The sequence below is a fragment of the Neomonachus schauinslandi genome, chromosome 2 (genome assembly GCF_002201575.2).
Source record: "Neomonachus schauinslandi chromosome 2, ASM220157v2, whole genome shotgun sequence".
Classification (NCBI taxonomy): Eukaryota; Metazoa; Chordata; class Mammalia; order Carnivora; family Phocidae; genus Neomonachus; species Neomonachus schauinslandi.
Window position 1 is genome coordinate 27,737,655 of NC_058404.1, and position 19,704 is coordinate 27,757,358.

General features: G+C 39.5%; 1 protein-coding gene across 2 annotated transcripts; it reads left to right on the forward strand.

Moving 5' to 3' along the window:
- The first annotated feature begins 1,367 nt into the window (after positions 1-1,367).
- On the forward strand, positions 1,368-11,967 carry LEPROTL1 (leptin receptor overlapping transcript like 1). 2 transcript variants are annotated; one of them, XM_021694120.2, is made up of 5 exons: positions 1,368-1,486; positions 6,847-6,922; positions 8,652-8,838; positions 9,650-9,762; positions 11,364-11,967. In XM_021694120.2, coding segments are annotated over exons 1-5 (393 nt in total). In that variant the 5' UTR covers positions 1,368-1,470; the 3' UTR covers positions 11,365-11,967. The 2 variants fall into 2 exon arrangements, with proteins under 2 accessions (XP_021549795.1, XP_021549794.1); XM_021694119.2 differs by having other exon boundaries at positions 9,650-11,967.
- Positions 11,968-19,704: the final 7,737 nt, after the last annotated feature.

Below are 19,704 nucleotides of genomic sequence, written 5' to 3' on the forward strand. Positions count from 1 at the left end.
GCCGCTCCCCGTGCTTGTACGCTTTCTCTCTCTCTCTGACAAAGTCTTAAAAAAAAAATAAAAAAATAAAAAATTATAATTCAACCCTGAAAGTAGTGGAGAGAAGCAGGGTAGGACAATACCTTTAGCTCTCAGTATCTCCCATTTTAAAGCATTTTGGAAACATCTCTTCTAACCATTCACTCACCAACGTTTTACATGCCAGTTTATCTTAGTCTGGTGACTGAAAAGATTGAAAAATTCAAATCTTATGTCAAGCCCCTCCACCTGTATCTTTTTAAAACCCTTGGAAAGATTCTCATTGCTCAGGAGGGGGAAAAAATCTAATATAGGACTCTGCTGTCCTACCCTAGCCGGGAGCAATCCCACTCGCCTTCTCTCCTCTCTCCAACAGACCAAGCTCCTGGGCCCCAGTTTGCCTCCCAAGCTCACCATCCAACCACTTCTCCCACCTCCGCCCCCAACACCATCTCTCTTCCCCATAACGGTTTTTCCCTTTTGTCTTCTAGTTACACACCCGCTCATCCTTCCGTTGTCCCTCCCTCGGGGAAATCTCTCTGATCTAAATCAAAGACTGTCAAGGACTATCTACCCGTCTTCCTAACAATTATCACTGTTACAATTTTACATTTGTGTGTGTGTGTGCCTGTGTCTCACCAAACTGCAAGCTCCTTCAGGGCAGAAACCACACCTAGTTTAGCTCACCCCAGTACCTAGCCCTGTTCCCCAAACATAGTAACTGTTGCATGCATTTGAAGGATGACTTAAGTAAGTGTATTCGTCCCTCTGCTTTCTCCTTTTTATTCCCCTAGCCCTGCTACTACTAAAAACAAACAAAACAACAAATAAACAGCGATTCTCACAGACTCCCAAGAGATCGGATTTGCATTAAAATGTGTATTTGTATTTTCTGGTCCCGCTGCTCCTTATCTGTGGAGGTGGGGCTCACCAGAACTCTATTTGGGTCGGAAACCAAGGAGCCAAGTGCCAACGACCTAACTGGACTGACTTCTATTACAAGGCTGGGGAGGAGAGAGCCAAGGGTGCGCTTTAAAGACCATAATACCATCCTCCGAAGACATCACAGCATGCCTCCCAAAGGACGGCGGCTACTCGCGCTCCCTTATACCCTCCAAGAATGTGGGAGGTTGCAGGCTCCGCGATGGGGGATTGGGAGTGGAGCTTCCCCGAGTCTGAGGGGAAAATAGGAACGGAACCCAGGCGAGAACGCCAAGCCTGCGAGGACGGCAATCCGCACAGCTCCACGGCAGGGAAAGAAGGGGTCGGCCCCGCCGCCCCCAACCCGGCGCGCCCCCCGCGCCCCCGCGCGAGCGCGTGTCGCCGGCGGAAGTGCGGCGTCGCGCACTTCCGGGTGTTGTCTGGTTGCCGCCGCCGTGCGTCTCCGGTCTCCCGGCCGCCGCCGCCGCCGCTGCCGCCTCGGGTCCCGGAGCCAGGAGCGACGTCACCGCCATGGCCGGCATCAAAGGTGGGCCGGGGGCGCAGGGCGCCGGAGGGCTGGGTGGCCGCCCGAGAGAGGGGGAGGGGGTCCCTCGCGGCCCCCGCACGCCGCCTCTCCGGCCCGGGCGCGCGCCGCGGAGGTCCCTGCGCTGGCGGCCGCCTCCCGCCCCTCGACCCTCGCCTCCGCCTCCGCCCTCGCAGCCTGGGAGCCGAGCTGGGCGCGGCTCCCTCCGGGAAGGGCCGGCAGGGTCGGCGGCTTCTCCGTCAGCCCCTACTTCCTGCTGATCTCGGCAGCCTCTCTCCCACCCATCGGCACCCGTACAAAGAATGAAGTGGTCCTTGGTCTGCGAGAGTCCCGCAGCACCTCGGGCCATCACACACGTTTTGCAGGAGTTTGCATCCGAAGAGAGAGGCGAGCGGAGAGTGCTTTTGAGGGGCTTGAGGCCCCTAGAGATGCCAGTTACGGGAAATCAGTGTCATTTCCCTCTTAAAGGCACAAGTGCGATCTTCGGGTGCTGAGCGAAACCGAGTCCCTCCGGAACGCCCTGGAAGGACTTAGGGACGGTTCTTTCCGAAACCTTGGCCATCACATCCACTCCCAGGACCTGTCCTCGAAGTTTTACAGGCTTCAGAAACTGATGCGTTTTGATTTGTAGTGTTTGTCAGATAGGGTTAGACCCTGTAAGCGACCCCGAAGTGCCCCTGTTCTCCACAGTTGGGTTCGTTAAAGAAATAAAATAGTGTCAAAACTTAATGAAAAATTACTCGTTTATTCGTCTGTTTTCTTTAGAAATAAGGAAGGTTGCATTCTTTCAAATTGTTTGGTAGTTTTGTTAATGTGATTAGAAGGAAACACCGTTGACAGCGTTTTCAACTTTTTGACCACGAATTGCATTGATTTCCTGACCTGCGGCTTTGTAGAAGGGACAGGCAAGCAGGAGGTGAAGAACTTTGATAGCAGTGTTTTTTTCTGTGTTATTTATTTCCTTTAGGACAACTTTTATTGAGCTTCTTTCCCAGAGTCACATTTTTACTGTTTCTGGCTTAATGTCTGAAAACATTTCATTTCTGATGTAAAACTTTGTCAATAGATAAGCAACAAAGTTCATTTTCCGTATTTTTTTGAACTGTGATAGACCTTCTTAAATCCTTGTGTGGAAAGGCAGGGTAGAATGCTGTGGTTTTTAAGGATGTTGCCAGTTTCCCAGTCCTTTCTCATTTCTTCAGTGTCATCAACGGAAATCTCCCTCTTAAAAAAAATAACTTTGTAATTTCCTTCTCCAAGTTTAGGAAAATATTAACCAGGTGAAATTATCTCAGATGGAATTGTACTTACACTTTTGGTTTCAGTAAGATTTTCTGATTGTTATGACTGTTTATCAGGACATTTTCTTTCTTTGGCCTATCTTTGTATTAGGAGTGTTGCTATAATTGGAGATCATTACTTAATTCTTAAGCCATTTGCCTATTATTTGGCTATATGTTAGATTTTTCTGATAACTCCCAGGTTAGGGAACTGGTCCCTGCTACGCTAATTTCTTTGTAGTCACAGAATCAGCACCCTGTCTCTAGAGAGTTTAGATAATTGGGCTGTTCCATCCCGAGCCTAGAGGCTTTGGGAGTAGAAAGCAGACTCATCTAAGTTTTGCCCTCCAAATGTTTCATCACTCAATTACGGTATAAATTCTTGCCTTGTTGATGTGTCATCTGGGACAACCATTTATACACAAATGATGAAATACACTTTTGAGCAATGTATTTAACACCATTGGGGTTAATCCAGTGTGATTAGAGGTGAGATGTCACATAAAATTATTTTTTGATACTTAAATCTTACCTTGTTTTCATTTTTAAATTTTCAAAAAAGAGATCTTCTTTTATTAACTTTCTAAGAGTGTACTCAAAGAATTTAGACTTTCTTTTTTTATAAGAACATAAATAACTGTTCTCTGTCATGAAAGAGTTGCCTGCAGAGGCCATCAAGCCCTAAAGCTACTTGCCTTTTGGCCAAGATTACCACAAACAGGTATGCTTTTTGAAATTTTTCTGTCTGACTTAAGGTTTTTTGGGGTTTTTTTCCAGTCTCCTTTCTCTTGTCAGAGGGCAGATCTTGCTTATGTGCAGTTCTACCTCCTATTTCTCATTTGTTTCAATGTGGGAAACAAGATCTTCAAACTTACAAAATTTTATGTTACAAGTTACAGGTAATAGTGATCATTTCTGGGTAGGGAAAGTTACTTCTCATGTAATTTTGTTCAGGCTACATGAATTGCTATTGAAAAAAATGTATAAATGAATATAGATGACTCTTTTTTTTATTCTGCTGAAATTCACATACAACAATTGTATCCAAAAAAAATGAATAAATAACGACTAAATAAGAGCCTAAGGGTCTGTTTATAAAGAATGGTAGCTTTAATGTATGGGCTCTGTGACATCTGTTTTACTCTTTAGTGACCCTTGTTTCCTCCAGGATTCTAAACTATATTCTGGATAAATGGCTTCTGAATAAATAAGTTGTTACTATATAGTATTTATAGTGGTGAATTTAGCTGTTTTGCAACTACATTCAAAAAGTGGAGATGGTTCCCCGAAGCTAATTTAACACTGTATGTTAATTATACAGTTACATAAAAAAATTTTTAAGTGGAGATGGCTTTTTATTTCTTCAGCATTTCTTATAACAAGTACCTTTAGTGTTCAGAGAATTATTTGCATTTTAGTTCTAATCCAAGTCTCATTTTATAGAAGAAAGAACAGATATGATTATGTGGACAGCTAGTTAAGTGGCTAGTAGGGACTAGGGACCCATTGTCTCCTGACTTTTCATTTATGTGCTGTTTTTACTCTGCTGTTTTGGCATGATCTTCCCCTCCTCTTCCGTTCTGTCCCTTTCTTTTTTCCCTTGGGTTCTTTTTACTCATTCTACAGATATTTATTATTCAGTGTTAAGAGCTGGGATGTGAGTATCAACAACAGAAAAACTTTTTCCCTGCTGTGGTGGACCAGACAGCTCATGAGGCAAAGCAGATACAGGGGCGCCTGGGTGGCTCAGTTGTCTAAGCATCTGACTCTTGATTTTGCTTCAGGTCATGATCTCAGGGTCATGGAATTGAGCCCCATGTTGGGCTCTGTGCTCAGCACAGAGTCTGCGTGTCCCTCTCCCTCTGCTCCTTACCTCTTTCTCTCTCTCTCTAAAATAAATAAAGTCTTTATTTAAAAGAGGAAAAACAGTTACAAATCATTATAAAATTACAGCTGTGATAACTGAGCAAAGGGGATGTATACAGTACAGGGGGTGGGGGGCCTCTGCACATGCATGGCCCTCTGCTGGAATGCTCCCCTCAGATATCCACATGATTCACTCCCTCTTTTCATATAAATCTCTGCTCAGATGTCACCTTATCAGAGATGCCTCCCCAGGCCACTCTGTCCAAAATAGTACTCCCATCCTCTTAACTCTACCTGATTTTTTCCATAACTCTTAACATTCATTTGCTAACTTAGTTTTCTTTTTTTTTTTTAATCATTTTGTTCACCTGCTAGAATATATGCCTCATGAGAGCAAGAACTTTGATTTTTTTTTTCATTGCTTTATCTCCAGTATCAAGAACAATTGTATTAGGTGATCAACAGATATTTGTTGAATGAATGAATTGAGGGAATTGGTCTAGCAGGAGGTTTGAAAAAACTTCAGTGAGGAAGAAATGATTGAGCTGAGATCTGAAGGACATGGAGGAGTTCACTTGGAAGAAAGAGGAAGGGAATGGAACAAGAATGCAAGCTTCATGCGTGTAGAAGGGCCTTGTCTGGTTTATTAACATATCTGCAGCACCTGTTATGTATTTGGTTCTCAGTAAATATTTCTTGAATAAGTATTTCTTGAATGAAATGAATGAATGAAAAAGTGTCTGAGGTAGAAGGGACAACATGTACAAGGGCCATGTGGGTGAGGGAGCCTGCTGATTTCCAGGAGAGGAAAGGCCAGTGTGACTGAAGTGCAGAGAGCAAGGGGTAATAGGCTGGTGTGAGTGTGTCAGGAGAGTAAGCAGGGCCAGATTTTGAGGGCCTGTGAACAAAACAAATGATAAACTCAGTATTTTCTTCACAGTTGACATTGCATTCCATGGTAAACTTGAGGTTATCTGCTATAAAATAAAAGTGTAATTCTTTTTCTTTCTTTTTTCTGTAACTGAAGATGTAATGGCTTAAGGATTAAATAAATGTGTTCAAGGTTGACATGACCTACATCCGTGATCTAAGTGAAAATCAAACTTGCCAACCTACCATGTGAATGGGTATCCTTGATTATCACCATTTTAATCCACAGAAGTCTGTCAGAAGTACTGGGCAGCATTTAACCCCTTTACTGTTAATTTTGGTTTGTATGTGTTAGTTTTTCTCCCGATAACTTTTAGACCTTCTACAACTCTTTTGAATTTTAATATTTCTTAAGGTTAATGGACTGCATCCTTTAAGACAAAAAACACCTACGTTATTCTCTTAACCAATGTAGTTGAGGAAATACAGGTTATATAGAACTCAAAATAAATCGATCATTTATATCTTTGCTTAATTCTAGGCCATTGATTATGCCTATTGAAGAAAGTTGTTTCTACTCACTACTCACTATAAAGTGAAAACACTTTATAAAATATAATGCTTTGTATATGTGTGTATATAACTTTAGAAACTATGTTTCACCTGTAGAATGCATCTGTTGCTTGTGATAATATCATAAAATAGTGATACCAAAGAAGGATTTGTACCTATTATCCTGCACATTTTCCAATGTGTAGAAGAAACCCAACTATAGTTTTGTAAACTACTCAAAGGTCTATATCAAAATTAATTGATTAAAATTATTAACTCCAGATGTCATTGGACACTCTTAATCAGTTTTGAGCACATTGGGGGTGTATGTGCAATAAGCAAGAGTTGATCATGAGAGACTTTCCCATAGGATAAGGTTCTAAAGTCCAGTAAAGCTGAGAATGCAGTTTCTCCACATCCTGCTTTTCAAACTCTGATGATCTGTGGAGTAAATATAACACTAATGACTGGAAGAGCATTGATCTGGCGGGCTAGGATACTCATTAGAAATGGAGCCAGTAACAAGGGAATGTGGTGGTGTGCTCACGATGGGTCAGGGCTTTGAAAATCAGTGTTGCTTTATTTTGCCTTGAAGATGGCACAAAAAACTTATTTTGAGACTATAGATAACTTACACTCTTGAAGATAACTCACTTTTAATGCATTTGTTTTTTGTGTTGTGTTTTGCTTTTTGCTTCTGGGGTCACACGTAATATTCAGACTGCTAATACTAATATTAATAAAAATAATACTTAGTTTAATTAATATTTGTATTTGACTCTATTTACTTTGCAGCTTTGATTAGTTTGTCCTTTGGAGGAGCAATTGGGCTGATGTTTTTGATGCTTGGATGTGCCCTTCCAATATACAAGTATGTAAAATTTTTGTCTTTTTGAGTGTTTAAGGGTAAAATTTTTCTACTTTTAAAGCTTTATAAATTTTTTGAATGAAAGCTTCAATGTTCATTTACCAAGGACAAACCTTTTTTGAAGTGCAAAAAACACTTTTGGTTATTGCACTACTGCTCCGTTTTGAGTGCCTGTTGATAAAATTAAACACAAGAAAGTATAAAATGTCTTTTCAGCAAAAAATACCAGAAGCAGAATCAAGAGATAGTTGACTATGAAAAAAAGTCATATAAGCAATTACTTTCCATAGGATAGAAAATTTAAAAATTTAAATTAAATTTAAATTTAAAAATTAAGAGGATAGATTAGTAAGAAAAATATAGACAACTAAATAGAAAAATTTGCACAAATATGAAAAAAGAACTACAAATTACTAATAAGCACATGAAATTATACTCAGCCTCTCTCAAAATTAAATAAGATCCTTTGGCAGAGATAAAAACTATGGGCAGACAGGCACTGTCCTGTGCAGTGGGGTGGAGGAATAGCTACGGGCAGTCATCTTGGAGGCCAGTTTGCTTGTAGCTCTCAAAATGTATATATTCCTTGAACTAGTCTTTCCACTTAGAATTTCGCATATAAATCTACTGGCAGGTGTTTGCCAAGATATGTGTAGTGAGGGGAGAGTATGGATACTCATGGCAGCCTTGTTTATAATAACAACCAAAAAAAAACCAAAAAACAAAAAACCTGGAGGCATCCTGAAGGCCTGACAAAGGAGAAATGGTTAAACTCTTGTATGTCGATCAATGGAAGTAGTAGGCAGTCTTAAAAAGAATGAGGAGGAGCTGTAAGTGCTAATATGTCAAGGTGTTCAAGATACATTGTTAAATGGAAAAGTACAATGATTCATGTTGTTAAAATTTATCTGTATGGAAATATGGAAGGATCCACAAGAAGGTCATTAGGAGAGTGGAAGGAGAAAGCAGGAGAGATATGGGCAGCTTGGAGTTTTCACTTTTTGTGGCTTTTGTGTTTTTTCAACTTTTTATGTTGAAATGATTACGTACTGCAAAGATTCTTTTGCAAAGAAGCTGCAAAAATAGTACAGAGAGGTCCCCTGTACCCTTCACACAGGCTTCCCCCCAGTGGCCCTGTCTTACATAACTGTAGCTGTATTATCCAACCAGGAAATGACATTGGCACAATACAATAGCTAGACTGTACATTAAAAGCCATCTATTTTCTATATTCTGACTGAAAGTCTTCAGTATTACTTTCAGTTTGTTTTCTACATTTTGACTTCAGTATTTGGGGAGCTCACAGTGACCTAACAAGAGTTTGGGGATGTTCCAGCTTTACCCTAAGAAGGCTGTCATTCATTAGGAGTCAAGGGCATGAATCTTGAATTTTAAAAATGCTGTGTTAATATTTCTATTTTCCATATGCCTCTTTATTTATAACCTAAAATAAAAAATATTTTAATTTTGGGCCTTGATTCCAACTGCTTTAATTTATAAAGCATTTTCTTTTAGTATAAGAAATATTTAATCACTGTGTCATAATTGACTGTAGAAATACTGTGACTAAATGTTTCTCTTTTGAGTGTTCAGGTTATTGTTTATTTTTAAACTGTATCATGTTTTGTACCTTGCAATATTTCTTTGGTCCTTATTTTTAAAAAGCGTATATTGTTGTGTAGGAAAATGACATAGATAGCAAAAACTACATTAACTTATTTTTTTTTTCTAGCCAATACTGGCCTCTCTTTGTTCTGTTTTTTTACATCCTTTCACCTATCCCATACTGCATAGCGAGAAGATTAGTGGATGATACAGATGCTATGAGTAACGCTTGTAAGGAACTTGCCATATTTCTTACAACAGGCATTGTTGTCTCAGCTTTTGGGCTCCCTATTGTGTTTGCCAGAGCACATCTGGTAAGTGAATGTATTCTTCAATTAACGATTTCACATTAGACTGTGTTAAAATTGTCTTAGGAAAAAGATTTTGTGAAATGACATGAAAAAGAGATGAGGGACATAAGATCCTAGAGAAAAGAGATAATCTTACTTTTGTTGTTGTTAACTGATAAAAATGATATTGGGGAGCATGGCTGGGGTCTGTACTTCACTCTCAGAACTGGGCACATCAACTCACCCGGGGCTTACCAACCACAGGCCACAGGCCTGAGGAGATCTTGTGTTCTTGGCAGGTGGGAAAGGATGGAAGAGGAGAAGGGGCGCTGGTCTCCATATACTTGTCTTCCTCTCAGACTCGCCAGTCAGATTCACTCCTCTGTCTCTGAGGAGGTGGAGAAGCCAGGGGCCGGCCACCCTTCCATATGGGGAAGGCAGTTATTCCCTCTATCCCTTTAAAAGAATGCACATGAGTGTGTTTTCATCTTTGGTACTTTAATCTGCTCTCTAGACACAATTTTAGATTCACTGAAGAAGAGTTGGAGCGAATTTCTTTATAAACAGAAAGTTGTAGAAGTCTGTGCTGCCTCCTCAGAGTCCAGAAGTCTAGCTGTTGAATAATTACCATCTTCGTGACTTTCTGTCTTTTTAAGGAAGCAAATTAAAAACAGCAATATAGAAAGACCATTAAGTGTTAGTAGAGCGAAAGTTATTATTACAAATTGTATTTGTTTTAGATCGTGATTGGCTTACAACGAGAGTGTGATTTGCTTTTCATTCTCCTTTTGTTTTTCATGTGTCTATTAACTAAGTGTTTATTTTATTTCCCTAGATTGAGTGGGGAGCTTGTGCACTTGTTCTCACAGGAAACACAGTCATCTTTGCAACTATACTGGGCTTTTTCTTGGTCTTTGGAAGCAATGATGACTTCAGCTGGCAGCAGTGGTGAGAGGAATTACTGCACTATTGTCAAGTGGACTTCTTGTCATTTGTTGGCCATCTACGCACACAGGAGCTGGGGCAGGGAAGCTGAGTGGCACAGCAAGCCTCTTGGGGGTATTCTAGGTGCTCCCTTCTCACTTTTATTGTAAGCATACTATTTTCACAGAGACTTGCTGAAGGATTAAAAGGATTTTCTCTTTTGGAAAAGCTTGACTGATTTCACACTTATCTCTACTATGCTTTTTGTGGTGTCCTGCTGAATTTAAATATTTATGTGTCCCTGTTTAGTTACTTTTTTAAATCAGTATGCAATGTTAAGCATTTTAAAAATGTAATAACCATTTACATTGGTTAGAAATTAGATTTCTGCTGGCTATTACTGGGCTAAAGGACATCTTTTGTCTTAAAATTATTTAACCTCCATTGCAAAAGTTCAAAGAAGTTTTCAATCAGTCAGGATGACAACACTCCCAATTTTATGCAAACATACAGACTGTTGGCATACCTTATAGACTGTACACTCAGCGCAAATATAGCTGCATTTATACCTCAGAGGGGCCAAGTATTAATGCCCGTGCCCTCCTAAGGGTTGCTGGTTTTGCCAGGAAGCAGGTGTTTTGTGAATTGAAAATTATTTTATGGGATTGCTGCAAAGGAGTGCTTTTCTTCTCAATTGTTAGAAGAATTTATTGTTAAAGGTAAGCGTGTAAAAGCAGATTTTTGAGATGGTTTTTATTTATGTTTATTATAGTTAAAGTAGAGTGAGTTGCATTGTGGGAAGAAACGACATTGAAATTCCACTTTTTGAATCCTCTTTCTGTCTCTGAGTGAAATGTTTGATCTTCTATCAGCCTTCCATATTTTACCATGGGTGAAACAGACATACGTGGAACTATACTACTGATAAGGGAAAGTTGTATGTTTGCGTCATCTAGACCAGAAAACCCTTCCCTGCTTCCTCCTTTTAACTTATTTTATACATTGTATATATTAAGTAAAATAACTTTTCAAATATAGTTTAATAACACTTTAAATTAGAGGTGTTTATCTCACCTGGAAAGTAATCGCTATGCCATACAAGCCGAGCGCCCCCTGCCCCGCAAGGCCTTGACATGATTAACAAGTGACTTGTTAGTCTTGCAGAGAAGTGATGCATTAACAATTTAAGATTTAGACCATGGTAATTGTAGTTCTTATTCTCTAAGGTTATATCATATGTAATTTAAAAATATTTAAGACAAGTTTCCTGTATACCTCTCAACTTTCTTGATTTTTATTTCATCATGATAGATACGCTGTTCCTTTTAAATGGCATTTATTGTGTGAATTAATGCAAAGTAGCCAAATCCAGCTGTATAGCAGCTTCAAACACAGACCTGACCAAAAAATTCCCGGTAACCAGGCATGATCAAATGGTAGTGGTCATTTGCATCTCAACAATTATCAGTACCTTTTTCTAGAGCTAGTTAGGAAAGTGGTTTGAGTTGGTCTGACAGTATATTGTTGAGGATATTTGTGTGTTTAGTCAGTATACTTACAGGAAAATTATTTTGCCTTCAGACAAAACTGAGTGATCATGACAGCTACCTTTTGTTGTTTTATAGAGTTTATTTCTCAAGAAAATGGAAACAGATTTTGGGTTTGTTCAGCTTTTTACTGAAGATGTGTAAAGGCCACAGGTTTTATTGCTGAACCCATGTTGTGACTTTAGCTGTGAGATGGGCAGCAGAACAAAAGATCTGCATGTGGCCGTCCCACTTAGACAGTAGGCTGGACATGACTTGCGGTGTTATAATGACGGAGACCTAAAGAGGAAGGTACAGGTACGCATGAAGTAGCTGGCCATACAGTTGGGAACTCAGTGCCTGTGATCTACTTGATTTTTTTTTTTTTTTTTTTGCAGGCAGTACATCCTCTGGCCCTTCCCCATTTTCTGTTCTAGAATATCAGTGCAGTGCACTGCTACTGTTTTATTCACTTGGCCATAGACTCTTTTTCTAACAGCTGCATATTCTTTCTGTGTACTGATTGCATTGGCAGCATTGTGTCTTTCGTCTTGCACACTAGCTTGACATAGTGCTGTCTCTGATTTCTAGGCTAGTTATTTGAGGTATGAATTTTCCATAGAATATGCACTGATCCTGCATTGCCATTCTTCTATGGAAAGAAAACTTTTGATGATGAAACAATAAAGATTTTAAATACCTATTTTACTTGTGGATGTTTTTGAAATGAAAATATATTATGCACCTCAGGAACTGAAGTGCATTACTCGTTTTAATAATGTGATATAAAACAAGTATGGCATTAATCATTAATGTTGGACTTGCTGGAGTTTCACTCCCAAAATAGAATTGAAACCATAGTAATAAATGTTAACAGTGAAGCCCTATGATTTTGTGCTATGGTGAAAGGATTGGTAACCTGGGGAAGTAGAATTTTTACCTAACCCTTTATAAAAAAGCCATAGATGATTTTGTTGTTAAAAAAAGATCGTTGATAATCTAAAGTCAAGGTTGTACCTGTTCTTAAATTTTCAGATCTTTTTTATGACTGTATGTTTTATTGTGTATTTATCACCATTCATTAGTAGAGCATTTTGCTTTTTGCAAACATTTCAAATAGTTAATGGTAAAAAATCTGTGTGGTACAGTGTGAATGGAGAAAAATACTGTTCTCTTTTATCAAACATGAATCTTGTCCCAAATTGTCCTAATTATATAACCTCATTATATACTTTAAAAAGTTTAGATCATAGTTTCTTAGTGTTTGCTCTAATACAATTTTGGGGGTGTTTTGTCAAAATAATCCAGATTTCTAGAGTAAACCCTGGAATATGTATATTGAATGTGACAAGATTCATTCCTAAGTTTCAGGTAACTTTAAATCAGCACGTCAGATTTAACAAGCAGCCATGCAACAACAGTACTGTCAAGTGATATGTACGTTTTACATCTCGGGATGCTTTATGGTTTGTAAAACTCGTGGGAAATTCAAAATCATGTTTCTTCCATATAAGCCTATGTTATCCTTTCTCTGGGTGAAGATTAGGGAGCTCTTATTTTATTACAGGCCTCCTAATTTTCTGGCGTTCCCAGAGAAGAGAACATATCCTATAAAATAAATATCCCAGATAACTGAAGTTTATCTCAAAGAGAACTGACATTTGTTTTATTTATTTTGGTGAAGTATTAAATGAGTCATACACTTTTGTACTTTCTTAGAATATATTAAGACATTTTGCGTTTTCCTTGGTAATTTAGGATTATCATAAATTATTTCCCCCTTTTTCAAATGGCCCCAGATCTGTATTTTTCTGGAATTGTGTTTTTGCTGGCTTTTCTTACAGCTGAATTTGTTCCTAGCATGCCTTAACTTGTTTTGTTTCTAATTTTCTAAACTATAGTACTTTAGGGGACGTCTGGGTGGCTCAGTCGGTTAGGTGTCCAGCTCCTTGGTTTCGGCTCCATACTCAGCGGGAAGTCTGCTGGAGGTTCTCTCTCCCTTTCCATCTCCTTTTGTCCTTCCCCCCAGTGGTGTGCATGGGTGTATGCATGTGCTCTCTCTTGCTTGCTTGCTCGCTGTCTCTAAAATGGGTGGATAAACCTTTTTAAAAAATAAATAAATAGACTATACTACATTAGGAGGAATAGAAAGTTGCCAGGGGAAAAATGAGGTAACCAAGTGGACTGAATCAATTATGTAACATTTCTATACACAGTTACCTCAGTGGGCCTAACCACGTGCTCCCACCTCTTGTACAAATGAAATGCTCTGTGATGAATCTTCTTCCTGCTGCAAAGGCCTTTTTAAAAAACTGTACACCAGCCAGTGGGGGTTATGAGAGGGAGCACAGACAGGGAGGTGTGACTGCAGCAGGAGGTGCCTCCGAGGTCCCCTTGCTAAACTTGAGGACTTACCCCGAGCTTAGATACCCATAGGCCTCTAACTGATTTCTGAGAGCTTCTCTCTCTCTCCACCGTTTGTCTTCAGTTGCAGAAAGTCTAGATATGAAGACAGTTTTACAGTTCATTTTTACTGGACACTCTGTACTGAATATTTTGCTTCCAGTCTCTTGAAGATTATTTGAATCCATCTTAGGGTTTAGGACCATGCACTGTAGTCACAACAATTCAGATATTAATTGTTAAGCTTGTAAATTCCTATCAGAGGGACTAAAACAGTCAAACTCAAAAATGTTTTCACAAGTGAGAAATTATGACCATGAAACATTCCTTTTTCAGTTGCAGTTGTTTTCTTGTTTGTATTTAGAGGCAGTACTCACAGGGGACAATCAGGAACTTTTGTTTCAGAAGCCAGTAGAATGGCTAATACTGTGAGAGAGAAACTTTGTGGCAGCTTACAGCCATAGAACCCATCAAAAAGAATAATATAGAATGAGACTGAGTATTTTCTTATCTCTTTGTAAGAGCATTACTGTTTAATAGTTTAGTTATCTTGACTTACACTGTGTTGGCATTTAATGTCAGAAGTATCTTTTTCTCTTTCGGCTGATCAGTGTATTATGTAATATGTAAATATAGTTATGACATAAAAGTGAGTGAACTCGTGTATATATGTGAACCTCCAAAATAGAACAGATGTTTTCCTGAAAGCTTGGTATACGTCATAGAATATTTGGGGACTGTCTCTAAAAGTGTTCACAATTGAACAACTTTCTAGGATTAAGTTAAGATGGATGGATTTTAATTCATTTTTTGTCATGTCTAAATCATCAACTTCCAAAATATACAATCAGCTCTAATACCTAGTCAATGAGTATAGCAGTGAAGAAGAGGGTATTAGTCTCCCAAGGATTTAAAAAAAAAAAAAGGTTTTGAGCCATACTCCATACTAGAAGGGACATTTGTCTTTTACAAGTATAAATGGTTTAATTAATCTAGTGCTTAAAGGTGTCCTCAAAAAATATATTATTACAAGGGCGCCTGGCTGGCTCAGTTGGTAGAGCATGTGACTCTTGATTTCAGGGTCACAAGTTTGAGTCCCATATTGGGCATAGAACCTACTTTAAACAAAATATGTACATATATATATATATATATATATATATATATATAATATGTATACTTAAAAAAACACCTTCCAGACACTGAGAAGTATCCAACTAATTAGGTAGAAATGGTTTATATTTCATCTTGACTATGTCACTGAGATACTTACTCTGAAACACTACGTTTGGTTCAAACTTTTTATCTAGATAAGTTCTTTGTTCCCAATGGCAGTTATATTCTACATGACAACATTCTAGGTACTAATGGGGAATAGAAAAAAAATAGGAACACAGTCCCTCTCTGAACTAGAGATTCAAGAAGGTATCAAAGGAAGCTGATTCCTATATATGCCAAAAGGGAAGTGTGGGGATTTGCAGGAGGAAAAGATTTGGGAAGCAAAAGGGGGGGGGGGTAATTTCCTGTTCTGCTTTGGCCTGTCTCTTGCTGGCAGACAGGGTCTTGGCATGAGCCTTTCTCTGGAGCAGCATTGTGTGTGGTGTTGGCTCTTAGGCTTCCTGGGACTCGGGGAAGTTGGGCAGCAGAAACGGTGGTGGGCACTTCTTGATTGTGACGCCCTCACTCTGGATCCCAGATACAGTGGAGATGTGAGAGGTGGGTGAGATTTATGTTGTGTTTTAAAGGAACGACCAAGCAGATTTGCTGAAGAACTGTGTGGGAAAAAGAGAGGAGTCAAGGGTGACTACCAAGTTTTTGATTGTCATGTCAGGGAGTGGGGGCTGAAGAAGAGGTAGTGAGGGAGAGTTTGAAAACAATAAGGTCTAGACCATATGTCCAAACTACTGGTTCATCATATCTACTTGTTACGTGGAAGTGACATCATTCGCCTTGTTTCAAACCTTTACCCTACAAAACAATACTATGGACATTTCAGCCTAGTAACTACTTTATAAACTCCTGAGGGTTGACATTGTAGCACACGTCTTGGCATAGTGGTTACACAGTGAACTCTAGAGTGAGTCTACCTATACCACTGGCTCTTCCTTATACTAGATGTGTAGCCTTACGTGAGTTATTGAACCTCTCTGTGTCTCAATTCCACATCTGTAAAATGAGGCTACTAATAGTACCTGCTTCATAAGGTGGCTGCGATGTTTAAATGTGACTTGCAGAGGGCTCACAGCGATTGAGATGGTTAAATGTTAGCTACCATGACTGTTTCTTACCAGTTCTCTCTACTGCTAAGCAGTTCCCTCTTTTCATGGAAGTAGACAAACTAAAAAAAATAAAACATTCTAGCAATCCAGTCTTAATATATTGCTGACAGGAGTCACCCCATCAGCCTCACAGTATCTCTTGGAAATGCTCCACCTCCCTGGTCTTCAGTCATTCATTGCAGTACTTCAAGGTAATCAGGAAGACCTATTGATTATCTAATAAACACTGCCACAGTGTTCCGATGGGTTAAGTCTACAGGATCCTCTCTCCCCCCACTCCTCCACCAAACCTGAAAAATGATACGCCTTTTTTTTTTTTTTTAAGAATAGGGAAATGTATTGCCAAACTTAAAACAAGAAGGGGAAGTCTTGGTAGATCAGAAACTAAGAAATCCCTGAGAAAATGAAAACAGCATAATCAAATTGAAGAACAAAACTGTAGCCTAGAATGCTGGTGGCAAGCACATGGGAGGATACAACCATAAAATATGGGAGCCATGCCAAGGAGGCCCTTTATCACCACAAGTGGTGGCATCCAGAGGTGGGAGGGGGCTCAGAGAGGCAACATACCGAGGCAATTTGCTGAGGGATTATTTAGGGTGCTGCAGTGGGAGCAGCAAAACCATCAGATCTTTATGCATCCCCATCTCACACTTCCCAGTTTAGGTTGGAGAACATGTTTCCTGAAGGAGCAAAAATGGGAACACCCAAGTCCAGAAGGCCAGCCACCAGAGTTACCCTGCTCAGTGGCGCATCTTTCTCCTCCCTAACTCACTGAAAACACCGCCCCTCCCTTTCCTCAGGCTGCGCAAGCAGGAGCAACAGATGGTCTAGCCAAAAGTTCTCAGTAGCAAAGGTGAGTTCCCAGACAGGGATAACCAAACAGTTCAGGAGTGCCCATTGGAAGAAGACAAATTCACAGAATTTAGCACTGAGGAAACAGTTAACAGAACAAAAAGAAGCTCCATGTTTACAGTTTTGAGAATTGAAGCTGTCCAAAAGACCAGACCAACTGTGTACAAAATCAGGCTAATGAAGTTACAGAACATTTTACATATTTTGCACCCAAATCCAATTAGATTACCCAGGACCACTATTTTGCTTTTTCCTCAGAGCTGCTTTATCGTATTGCAATGGATTTAATTCAGAGACACATAGTATAATCTTACTACGGATAAACCTTATTCTCCCTGTAACATCCTGTCCTGTGAGCGTGAACGTGGAACCCAGTATCTGCTTGGATGGGAAGGAAGGGAAAAGCTATACGTGCCATTACACATCTCACATGATGTTTTGATTCCCACCTGAAACATTGCATAGCCCACCATAAGCATTTATTCATTCCACAGACATTTTTGGAATCAGACACCAGGGCTATGGAAATGGAAATAAAATGGAAAGTGAGATGAGAACAAAAGTATCTCAGACGTCCCCACTACATTATATCTACCAAGTAGCTGTGTGACTCTAGAGGAAGTAGCAACAACAGCGAAGGGAGGATAGAGAGATGCTTCACAAAGAAAATGGTTGTTGGGGCACCTGGCTGAGTCAGTTGAGCCTGTGACTCTTGATCTCAGGGTCATGCATTTGAACCCCATGTTGGAGATTACTTAAAAAAAAAGAAAAAGAAAATGGTGGTTGATCTTGGTCTAGGATGGTAATAAGGAACCATTCAAGCTCCCAACCAGTGTGACAGTTAATGTTCTTTTGTTCATGTTTCTCTTCCAAAGTATTTCTGGGAATCCCAGGATTGCGTATGTTTCACAAACTGGTCATGGTTGTTGCTTGTCCCTCAGCCGGACTCTGGCACTGGACTGGCCTCCATTCTCTGCAGCCACCTTTTCACCACTTTCTAATTGCTTTTTCCTTTCTCCCTATATCCTGCACCCCAACCATGGATAGGACCCTCTCTCTTGATCCCTGCAAAGCACATCTAAAATCAGGCTATAACTTCAAACAAATCTTTTACCAAAGGCCTGAGGAAAAGAGAGAGGAATTACTACACAACCCTCACCCCCCCCCCAAAAAAAACCTGATCATTGTACTCACTGTCTTCTATAGTCTCTTGGCTGTGTACTTGCTTGAAGGCTGCCCCAAGTCTGTCCATAGCTCTGACTTGTGCCAGGTTGCAGGTAGCATTTACTTCCTCTAGAAGGGAGGGATTCTCGAATCCCTTGTGAAGGGACTCATGAGGTCCCCTTACATGAGTCCAGGCCCCCTGCTCCAAAACAGCATGATCTGTAGTAATCCATCTCTGCCCACAGAAGACAGGGTTCTTCATAATGAAGCATGTTATCCTTTCAAACATTTTCATCTAGAAGGAAGATTTCTTTTTTATCTTTGTCTCCATTGAATCATGAGAAAACATCAGATAAACCCACTTTGAGAGACATTCTGCGAAACAACTGGTACTCATCAAAGGTCATGAAAGACGAGTCACCGAGGTCATGAAAGACAAGGAAAAACTGAGGAACTGTCACAGATGGGAAGGAGACCCAATTAAATGGAAATGGGATCCCCCATTGGATCTGGATCTGGAGCAGAACAATGACATTGGGGGAGAATTGGTGAAATTTGAGTAAGGTCAGTAGTTTAGTAGTTAATAAGGTACTGATACTAATTTCTTGGTTTTATAATTGTGCTGTGGTTATGTAAGTTGATAAAGAGAAGTTGGGTAAAAGATAAATGAATTCTCTGTACTATTTTTTGCAACTTTCTGTAAGTCTAAAACTATTTCAAAATAAAAAGTTTTTTTAAGTACCACTAGCACCCATCAGATCAGCAAAATTGTGAGTCTTGACAATATCAATAACTGGAAAGGACATGTAGCAAATTAAACTTACCACAAATACTGCTAGTGTAAGTGTCCATTGGTACAACCACTTTGGAGAGTATATAGGAATATTTGACAACATCTAGCAAAATTGGAGATATGTAAGCATTATAACCAAGTGACTCCATGAGTAGGAGCATATCCTATGGAAACCATCATACAGGCACTCAAGGAAACATGTTTAAGAGTGTCCATCACTGATTATTTTAATAACAAATACGTGGGGAGGAAAGGAGACTGGATAAATAAATTGTGGTACATTCACACAGTGGAACACTATACAGCAGTGAAAATGAAGGGACTAGGGCCTATATGCACCAGCATGGATGAACCTAACAAGGAATTGTGAGTGAAAATTCAAGTCACAAAAGGATACTAGACAATAATACCATTTATATAAAGTTTTAAAACATGCCCCAAATACTGTATATTGTTTTGGGATAAATAAACTATGACATTAAAACATAAAATACAATCTCTTCTGAAGTGATAAAGTGGGGATAAGTAATCAAGGAAGGATTCAAAAAGGACTTCAATTGTATTCTCAATGTTTTATTTTTTAACTTCATGGTACATACACAGACATTTATTATATTTTACTTTACTTTTTTTTTTTAAGATTTTATTTATTTGACAGAGAGAGAGTGCACAAGCAGGGGGAGCAGCAGAGGGAGAGGGAGAAGCAGGCTGCCCGCCTAGCAAGGAGCCCGATGCGGGACTCGATCCCAGGACCCCAGGATCATGAACTGAGCCGAAGGCAGATGCTTAACCGACTGAGCCACCCAGGCGCCCTATACTTTAACTCTTTGAGATAATTACTTTTAAAGATAGAAGAATGTCTTACAGGGAAGTCTTACAAATAGATTAGTGAAAAAATTTAAAAAGAAATAGCAAAATATATGAGCACACAATTTCTGAATAAAAA